The sequence below is a fragment of the Myzus persicae genome, unplaced genomic scaffold (genome assembly GCF_001856785.1).
Source record: "Myzus persicae strain clone G006 unplaced genomic scaffold, MPER_G0061.0, whole genome shotgun sequence".
Lineage (NCBI taxonomy): Eukaryota > Metazoa > Arthropoda > Insecta > Hemiptera > Aphididae > Myzus > Myzus persicae.
Window position 1 is genome coordinate 308,775 of NW_019100647.1, and position 11,282 is coordinate 320,056.

At 28.2% G+C, this 11,282-nt stretch overlaps 1 protein-coding gene across 1 annotated transcript in view; it reads left to right on the forward strand.

Annotated features, from left to right (window-relative positions):
- LOC111038738 (zwei Ig domain protein zig-8-like) overlaps window positions 1-7,876 on the forward strand; it is a 244,701-nt gene extending 236,825 nt beyond the window's left edge. Inside the window, exons 7-9 of the mRNA XM_022321969.1 lie at window positions 600-727; window positions 862-1,030; window positions 6,700-7,876. Of these exons, the coding sequence (XP_022177661.1) occupies window positions 600-727; window positions 862-1,030; window positions 6,700-6,812 (410 nt within the window). The 3' untranslated portion in view covers window positions 6,813-7,876. The remainder of the gene's footprint in view (window positions 1-599; window positions 728-861; window positions 1,031-6,699) is intronic.
- Window positions 7,877-11,282: the final 3,406 nt, after the last annotated feature.

Consider the following 11,282-nt stretch of genomic DNA (forward strand, 5'->3'; position numbering starts at 1 on the left):
GTAATATCAAATAAACGGACTCACTTCAGTAGTGTAGCTAATTTGCCTATCCAAGACGCCTTGTTATCATAATTTTATTGTTGTACTGACAATAATATAATACAAGCATAATTTTACTGTACCAGACAAAAGATAACCGTAAGGTTCTTTGGGATCCCATATCATAAAAAATAATTCTTATCAATGTAGTAAGTTAGACACATCATTTCTGAAGTAAACATTATACTGTGACGGTTGCTTGAAACGCACTGTTTGGAAAATACTCTTCAATAGTTGACGTGTTTTATACCTGTTAAGTCATTTCCTCGTATTCCTGCAATGTGTTTACCACTTATTAACTTAATTAATGACTTTGAACTGTTTCATTCTCATTATCACAAACTATTCTAGAGTATTTACCATTATGTGATTACGTATACCCTGCACCGCTGAAGTGCACGACAATAATTAAAACGGTATTAATTTTTATTCATAATCAAATATTTATACATTTGTAAAATATTATGCACAGTACATTTTCAGGAGAAACTAGGGAGGCTTCTATGGGGTCTTGTGATTTGTCTACAAAATAGATTTAAGAACGTTTGTTTTATTTTCAGAACCAACTACCGAAATACTGGGAGGTCCGGAGCTGTTCATTGATCAGGGTAGCACGATAAACCTCACCTGCTTGGTGCAGTTCGCACCGGAACCTCCTCCGACCGTCGGATGGACGCACGAAAAACAAGTGAGTGGAACAATTTACGTTCTATTTTCGACAACATTGACTAAGAAGAATGGTCCTTTTCGGATTTGGTTTTCGAAATGATACGTTTTGCTACATGTTTTTTTTTTTTTTTTATGTGTGTGTGCGGTTCACAGCCCATAAATTTCGATTCTCCACGAGGCGGAATAAGCCTGGTAACGGAAAAAGGGTCGACCACCAGCAGCAGATTATTAATTCAAAAGGCGTCGTCTTCAGATACCGGCTACTACTCTTGCGATCCGTCAAATGCAAATTCGGCCACCGTCAGGGTTCATATATTAAACGGTTGGTTGCCTTAAATTATACTTGAAAATACATAGATGGTGGACTATTTTGTTCACATTATGCCCCGTTATTATATATCCTATTTGGGTCATAATTTTTTTCACCCACAAAATTTAGACAATTGAAAAATTATGAGGACTATTAAAATAAATGAAGGTACATTTCTAAAAAAAAAAAAAACTAAGGTCCTCGGTAGTAAAAAAAAAAAATAAACCATACGCGACGTCGAAGGGATGGTAGAGATTTTTAAATTAGGTTATAATTTATAATATAGAAAAGAACATTTCCGTGCTAAACGAGGCCTGCATGTGATGAGTGTGTATATATAAGAGTGCGTGTGTGTACCTTGACAGATAAACTCAAACCTTTTATTTTCTTGCCGATAAATTCAAATAAGTACATGGACGATTAATATTAAAGATAATCATTATTAAATTAAATTAATATATATATAATAAATTAACAAATGTTAAACACTTTAATAAATCAATTTGAATAAAGATAATATTTTCAATGAGTGAAATAACCTTAAGTCCAGTATCACTTTATTGAGTAGATCACTGTAATGGATGAGTTAAATTTCAATTCTATGATAAATTAGATTTGTACCTATATGATAAAAAAAGTATTTTAAGTTAAGATTACTTCTAAGAATGCTTCGTATGCAAATGTATATACTGCTATAATAAGTATAGATAGTAATAATTTTTTCTATTAGTAATACCATAGGTTAAACTATTTTTTGACCAAAAAAATGAATATAATATTATAAAATTATAATTACTATGTTACTAGCAACTTATGTCAATATATCGACACTTTGTCATAGATTATAGAACAGCGTGAGTATAGTTATTTTGTTTAAAAAATAATATGTATAAAAAAAAAAACAAAAATTAAATTTGTTTTCTCATTATTTTGATTTTTAGTCATGATTAATTTCGTAATTCTGGATTTATTTTTATCTTAATTAATTGGATTAGTTGGATTTAAGTAGGCTTTATATGTACCAGTTGTTCGTGTATATATAAATATCATACATAATTATTACGAATTGGAAAATCATAAAATAAATCATTGCTATTGTGTCAGTGTTATTTGCCTAACTGTATCAAAACGGAAAACGATTGATGGATAGATAATCTTGGATTTTAGGCTAATACAGATATTAATGGGATACATCATATGTAAATGAAGCACCTTATGCAAAATCCATAGTTTTTGACCACTTGGGATCAAGTGTTGCACACGCATTATTTGGGATCCCGGACGGTTTACAAAAGTATTAGAATAGAAGCCACGGGTAACAGCTTTTATGCATAAAATCAATGTGTATGATTGAACTTATTGAATCTTACATACCCCACCGATTTAATCGATTCAATGAAGGTTTAGATAATTGATTGAACCATTATTTTAGAGTGGCTTCACCACTATTAATAGTATTAAAACCATTACTACATAATCATTTAATTTTGCATTCAGTCAATGTATAATCAATGAAAAAAAAGTTACTTACTATTCACTCCTGTTGAAATACCTAGATGTTTAATTTATCCCCGATGAATTCTGGGTAAAACAGCTAGGTGGCTTGAAATTCACTTTAAATCCAAAAAATCCACTAAATCCTAATAAAAAATGAAACTCACTGTACTATGGTTATTTCGCATTTTAGGAGGGGAGATGGAGAGCATACTTCGATCTATATAGTATTGTATATATTATTAGTTTATTACACATGTCTAATTTTTCACTTACCTTGTAATTTTCTTGTTGCCTATTATATTGTTGTATGGTATACAAGTTTGCAGCCCGGTTATTTATTTATATAATATGATATTCAATATTATAACATAATATTTCTATTGATATTTTTTAAGTTTGGGTGTTTAGAGCTGAATATATCTTCACGGAGATTTAGATAACCTCTAGAATCGTCACTCGGTATACTTGAATCTCCGGACAAAAACGCGTACATTGTGTACGATAAGTGATAATAAATATATAGTGACGGTGCCGATGGTTTGAAAGTTTAACAACAACAGCAGTATGATGCACTCGACCCTCACGAATTATGATTATTATTATTATTATTATTGTTACTATTAATATACTAGCGAGGGACACGCAATATAATAATATACGAATTATAGCCGTGGCGTTGCGCCTCGACGATAACAATAATCTCGCACAGAGTTCAATCCTATTGTTGATGTGTGCACTATTAATCACAATTGGTTACTGGGTAATAATATAACACCTATAATATACTGTATATAGGTTCCTGTGTTATTATTATAATAGGCCACGCGAAGTAACGTTCTACAGACCGAAGAAGAATGATTCGCGTTCTGAGCTGCCGCCGACGACGCGTGATATATTATATAATATTATATACGGCAAAAACACCGTTGCACTGACTATTGTTCCTATATTATGTAGTAGTATCAGCTGTAATAATTCTTAACGCTTTTTAAAAGTAACATGAGACCTCGTCGAACCGATAAATAATCTCCGTAGTCATCTATAAACCATTTGGTCCGGTCGATTGGACCACGATAGTCGCCAGTCAAGATAATTTAGATCGACAAGTATTATACTAGCGTAATAGTCACCGAAAAACCGTCCGGCGAATAAAAATATGTTTTTGTCGTTTAGCGATAGCATCAATTGTTGGCTGTCGTGACTCAACCACGGTCCGGCCGTTTTTTTACATCGTAATAATATGGAGGGAACGTGGTCAAATATTCTTATCTATCTCGATGAGTGACGCGAACTATATATAATATGAAAATATCTCCACGTTAAGGGAGCAGAAGTTAACGCGGAACTTATCAGTTTGGTAATATCTCAAAGTGCCCACTTATTTATTAATAATTATTAAAATTGATACAACTATCACCACGTTCGTATAGATACAAGTCTGTCGTTTTAACAGTGTTTGTACGTGGTCAGCATTCACCGTTATTTTAGTCAGTTTGGAAGAATGATATGTGGTGCTATCTACATTCATAATAATATAGCTATCTAAGTACTATACACTTACTATCTCAGCAAAATAGATGGCGAAACCATATCCAATTTTATTCTCTACAACTATGTATAGCATTATTAAACATTTTTTTTATTTATTTATTATTTGTTCTACGTCTGACGGTAATTTACAAACAAAAATACACACATATTAGTAAATATTAAACATAACAATTCTATTATATTATTAACTGTTATTATGAATAATACTATGCAATTCAAACAGTTAAATGTGAGCAAATTATAATAATACAATTAATATACATATTATTATCAAATTAAAAACAAAACATTGTGTGGTCAGAGAATAAAATATTTTCTTCTAAACTTCTAAAAATCTAAGAGACTCAAGTGCGAGTTAATATATAGTTTAAAGTGAATACTATGTCATTTTTTGGTTTATAGCGTTGATACTACAAAATACTAGTTTGTAAGTAGACAGCGCCATATAGCATTTCCTTGATGTGACCAGAATTAAAACAATACTCTCAAATCGTCAAGCCAGTCGATATATAATATATATCGCTATAGTCCTAACAGTATAGAGATCACTATCATTATGTAATCTGTAGCCACTGGCACAGTAGTCCAATGTCATATAATGTACCCCACTACATCGGGTTAGTATAAAATAATTCACCTGGTATAATATTATTATTGTTGATGATTTTTTTAGGACCTCTATTTAGAACACATTTGTAGTAGATCGACATAATTCACTCTGCTCGACTCAACCTTAAATACTTATAGGTCCGTACTTTAATGCAAAATGCATTATTTTTGCGAAGTCCCCAGCAATGCTTTTCAAGTAAAAAATCTTTATCACACTAGTTCATCAGAGAACTCAAAACTATTATTTTGCATTTTTATCAGTTTTGGTGTTTTGAGCAATTATTATTACAATTTTCAAGTCATTTTTTTTAATTCCTAGTGCACACTGTACATTTCTACATAGTATAAGTACATTTTTGATTAAATTCAATTGGTAATTTCAACAATTTTGCTGCGACCATTCATTATTTGTAGATTGTAGGTACTATTTATGATTTTATAAACTGTAATCACTAATTGGTTAGCTTGTGTTACATTGTAATTGCTTTTAAATCGTTAAGTCCGTATTTTTGTTTATACTTAAGAATTTTTAAAACAATTTTTTGGTCATTTTCAAGGAGATTATTGTGGTTAAAATAAATTTTTTTGGGCATTGTACTTTAGATTTTATTTATGATTTATGATTTAAAGTACAATATATATAACAAAAAAAATTAATATTGCCTTAAATAAATTTTAATTTTAATAATATTTATCCCCTATTTATTATGGTGATTGGTGAGTAACCGAAATCCAAAATAAAAGTACCAAATTCTAAAAGTTTAGTTAGTAATAGTATAGAGCCGATTATTCCTCAATAATAGTGGGCTGGATGGGTCTCAGTCTGCACTGCCTGTAGTCATCAGTTAGAACGTTAGACGTCAAAGAAACTACGAACTGCAATAAACATGAGTTTGTACGTTAGTGTAACAATACACAATCATTGTAAATCCTTACCATGGTTACCTGAGTTACCGTGAAGCAATCAATGCTTATAAATTGTATTGGTACTAAATAATAATAACTACGAAATATACTAACATTTTATAGCATCATTTATGTATTTCTGTTTATGAATTTTAAATAAGAGAAGGCTTAGCGTGGTTAGATTAAAAATGTTTTAAGGACGAGATTAATTATATAAATTATTTGTACACAGTGCTTGATTGAAGGAGGTATAAAACTAATATTACATTGACCATTGTCAAATGGCTCAACACGGATCGATAATCGAAGATTAAATAAGAAAACCTGAGGAAAAACAAAATAGGATAGCTTAAAAAATGAAACCCTTCATTCATTTTTAACTTTAAAATACTTTGAAAAATTATCGTGATTTTTTCAAAATTTGAAATTAAACAAAAATAAATCTTATATGTATTAAATATTTTTTTAATGGCTATAACACAACTTATGTGGGTCCTTAAATTAAATTAAAATTTTAAATGTATAAAATGTCCATAAAGAATTCAAAAGCGACCACATAATTTTAAAACTGTATCAAATATAGATAATAATAAGAATATGAATATTTTGTAAACATTTCAAGAATCTACACTAAAAAATCAAAATCAATAATGTCAAAAACTGAGGTTGTTTATAAATTTTTTTTTAAGTACTTGGAATTTTTTCATTTGACAGGGGGTATTGCCGTCATATTAAAAACTAGATAAACTGTTAAGCAGAACCAACCATTAAAGTTGAAAATTGAACTACCTTATGTCATTTACAAAAAGCATAAATTATAGTAAAATCACACATTATTGCATCACTCATAATCTAAAATTAGATCACATAGTATAGTATGACATTGAATATTGATCTATTAAATACATCGATAAAGTATTGCATATCGTACATAATAGGTATTACAACTGTATACAAAAAGTTAGTAAAAACAAAATTTACTCTCTTGTCTTTTTATAATAGAATTGCATTTACATTATTGCCGACATTGATACGCATCAGTCGATAAAAAAAAGGAAATTCAAACAAAAGCCGACATAAAATAACTGAAAATAATTAAATCGTTATGTTGTTTACAGGTGAACATCCAGCCGCGATGCACCACGGCCAGGGCAGCATCCCACTGTGCCCTCCGATTGTCAGCGCCATGATCGTTCCGTTTTTGCTCATCTTTACTGCCAGAGACCTATAGTACCGACAACGCAAGCGTGTCTACCAGAAATATTTAATATTAACATATTATAAGTGTAATACCGCATATTATTATAACATAACGATAAAGGGGGAAAATATTTCTGATTTAAATGTAAATGCCTATCATAATAAATATCGTATAAGTATACTCGTTGAGCAATATGCTCAAAAACGTCGCAGTGGACGATTTTGATGTACAATTTTATATTGTTTCTCGGTCCACTCACTTATATATTTTCATCGTGTTTCATACGCAAGTCCGTCTTGTAAACTGCGGACTCACACAACACTCACGCGTACTTGTTAAAGTATTATAATATATTATTTACACGTCCGACAGTGATTTTTTTTTCGTTAGCCTTTAATAACATCGTTGTAATATTATAATGTACCCACCTTAACGTGCATAATAATAATAAAATATTATACTAAATATTATACTTCTTTTTGTATTAAACGATACTAAATTTAATAAATACCCCATACGCGGGCTAGCGTTTATTTTCTAACTGTGCATATAACTGTGTAGCATGATAGATTGGTGATATAATGTGCCACCGTTAACATGTCATCGTACCTAATTCGTCTATGTATTTATACAACATAGTTTATATAACACCAATTTAATATCTTTAAATGTTTAATCGTCTACAGAAATAATTAATTGAGAACAGCTCCGAACACACTACCTCAATATAACCGACTTCATAATTATTTTCTCTGTATTCCAATAGGCCTGACATTTAACTGTAGAATTTATAAGCTAGAAACCACTCAAAAGTTAATTTTTAAGAACTCAAAAATGATACACATTTAGTAGGAAAATATTTCCAGACATTTTCAGGCTCTTACAATATTGGTTGTTTAACAATTGTAATAGAATAAAGTACTGTATATTACTATATTAGTGTAATTATAGTAATATTTTATTAATACTTTGATCTCATCTAATAAACTCAGCGTCGTTTTTTTTATTGAAAACAAAACCGATTACTGTTTTGTCTAAGTATCTATCATAAAATTGTTACAACAAGACAAAAAAAGGGGGATTATGTTTTTTAGGATATGACGTTAATACTTTAAAACATTTTGACTATAAATTATAAATATACACAAGCTTGTGACTCACAAACCATGTCTTGAATAGTATTGTATTAATAGTACCAATATAATACTTTAGTCTGTAATAATAAATTAACAATTAATAATATGACGATAATTATTCATACAATAAAAAAACTTGAACACATGAGTACACTTTTTCAATAATAATTACTGTTCAAATAAAATATTTTATAGATACATACATATTATAATTAAGATCAGTTGTTTAAATCATATAATAAATAATAAAACGATTTGTATGTTAAAATATATGAGAAATACATGATTATATTATAAATATCCAAACAACTCAAATGTGGAAGAAAAATAATAAAAAAATATTACCACTAATATTATTGTGTATTACTTAAAAATTAAAATCTGTTAGCATAGTGTATAACACTTATTTGTAAGTATTTATAAAAGCATAAAGTAGGTGTATAAAATATTGAGTAATGTCTAACGATTAACACATCAGAAGCATGATACACCTAAGTAAATATATTATATTGTTATTACGTCTTTATTCACATTTATTTCCTCTAATTTCTAGAATAGGTCATCAGAAAAGCTCGTTAATGTGGTATAAATATTTTTTCAAAGTTCTTCTTAAATCAGAAACTTAACTATACCAATTTACATATCACAGAAATAATATTAGATTATAATAATATAATACTGTAAAAAACAAGACAATTTCTAAATTGATTATGATTTGCCAATTTAGTCCTGTATTTTTATATAAAGTATTATAAAACAAGGATTCTAACTTTTCATTAAATAACAATAAGCCCATACGATTATATTTAAGCCACTTCAACAGCAGCCTATCAATACGATATTGTGATTTTACCATAACTAAAAGTTATGATTCGTGTAACAGTTATTTAATTTTTTGACTCGGACAACAAAGTTGTAATTTCTCGAATACCTAAAAACCATTTTGTACAGTATATAAAAACATACAACATGTTTGTCATATAATATATCAATATAATGTATAAACGTAATGTTTTAAATGTCATCAAGCGTTATTGTTGCAAAATCTTTTTTTTTTTCAAATGTATAATGTTTGTTAGATTAAATTAGAATAAAATACTCAAACACAGGGTTGTCACGCAAAAGAGAATAAAAACGATTGTTTAGATTATTTATAAACAATATTATAGAACTATAAATAGTTATCCAATTGTTTTAAGATGATAAGTTACAAAACATAGTTGTTTTTTTTTTATTGAAAGTAGACACTATTTGCAATATGTACACAATACAATTATTAACAATATACATCAGATATATATATATTTGTTTTTAATACTCCTAAATATATACTTAGATTATTATTATATTACATATTATAATAGTATATATACCTAGTTACCAGATATTATTTAACGATATTTTAAAACAAAATCCAACTTATTTCAATTTAATTTATATTGTCAACTTTTCTCGTCCAGATTTATTATAATATATATCATCTTTGATAAGTCTGAATTTTATTTGATAGAAACGTTTTAATTTTCAAGTGACAACCTGCATAAATAAATCTTCAACACTGTGTTTTGTTATTAAAAAAAGTTATGAGTTACCTATAAAATATTAAAATGTGTATAAAAATTTAAGATTTGTTTTTGTTAAAGAAAACTAATAAGTTCATGTTTAGTATTTATTTTGTACTTACTTGTTTATAATATTAGGTTTATATAATTACATGTATATATAATTTAATATAATTGTACAGTAAATCTTATCTTCGTTTTATTGAATCAATATTTGTTGTACCCAATTTAAAAATATTTATCAATAAACATATTTACTCAATAGTCATTGGTGTTAAGTCATTCAATTATAGACATTAATATATGTAAAAAGTTTTATACTTAGGATTCTTTTATGTAAAATTAGGTATCTAATCTTTAAATTAGCATAGTATAATATTATGTCAAAACTATAACTGTACGAATATTACACGAAAAATGTTCAATGTAGCGATTTGTTAGTGACTCGTGCCCCCCCCCCCCCCATTTGACCGTTTTATACTAATGAAATTCAGTAAAAAAAAACACCACAAAGTATATCTTATATATTTTTAAATAGATGGAATATTCAATGACGCCAAAATATTACCATGTACAACGTTCATTTTACGTATAGAAAATGCTAATTTCAGTATTCGGTGAAAATGTCAAGTATCTACAGTTATTCCTTTTTGAATTTTAATAAAATATCAAAAGTCGATTGAGAAGGTATGAAATAGGTAATTTAAGGCTGAATATCCAATGTCAAAATAAATTCAAACTCTTATAAAAAATTGTGTGATTTTCGGATAATTTTTTTGTTATTACAGGTAGAAAAACTTATGAGGAATCTTGTATAGTTGTATTTCATTTTTAAATCAATAGATACCTATAAAAATAACTATACATTATAAATTCAAAATAATATGCACATTTCCTTAACTTTTATGAGTTTTGTCAAAATTCTAATATGATAAAAAAAAAAATATTATGACTGTATTTTTGATATTTGTTTAGTTGTATAATATGAACAATTTATGCAATCTTGTATTTAATTTTTCAACTTCTTATCCAAGAAAAAACAACGAATGATAAAGTACAAAAAACTATATAAAATCAAAAATGTCATAATATGTCTAAAATAGCTCAAAAATCATAAAATAATTTAATAAACAATTCCGTATTTTATATTAAGTATTAACTTTTTATTCTAAATGACAATCTGTAATTCAAATTTCATAAATTAATAACTAATAAGGCTATTTTCTTATTATTTATCATGTTCCGTTGATTAGATATATAGCTCCTCAAAGCTAAATGGTTTCGGGAGGTATTTTGGAGTAAATGCTAATGTTAATTATATATTATAGTCAGTAGGTATCGCAGCAATTACGATTTTTATGCCCCAGGATAAAATATGTTACACTTTTCGAATCAATTCTAGTGCAGTAATCCTAAGTTGTGCCTTAAATGTATTGTATCATGTCCATTTAAAAGGGTGTTGAGCAGTTCGTCCCGCATGAGTGTGATTGAGGCACTGGTTATGTTTGTCATAAGCTTATAAAATCAAGAGGTCAAAAGTAATAAATTTGATATCGTTCAAACCCAAGGTACAATAGTCATTAAAATTGAACATACTCGCTACAATAACTTAGTGTGATAATGTCATATTATAAGTAATTGGACCGTTACTGAATTACTGTCATCACTTGTCTCATACTTGCGTGTAATCTTCGCGACTCCACCATATACTCAATTAGGTAAAACATACTAATTTTGATTAGCTTTATATTATTGTTTTGTGCACGATTAAAGATAATACTTACCAAGTATCTCATATCGTA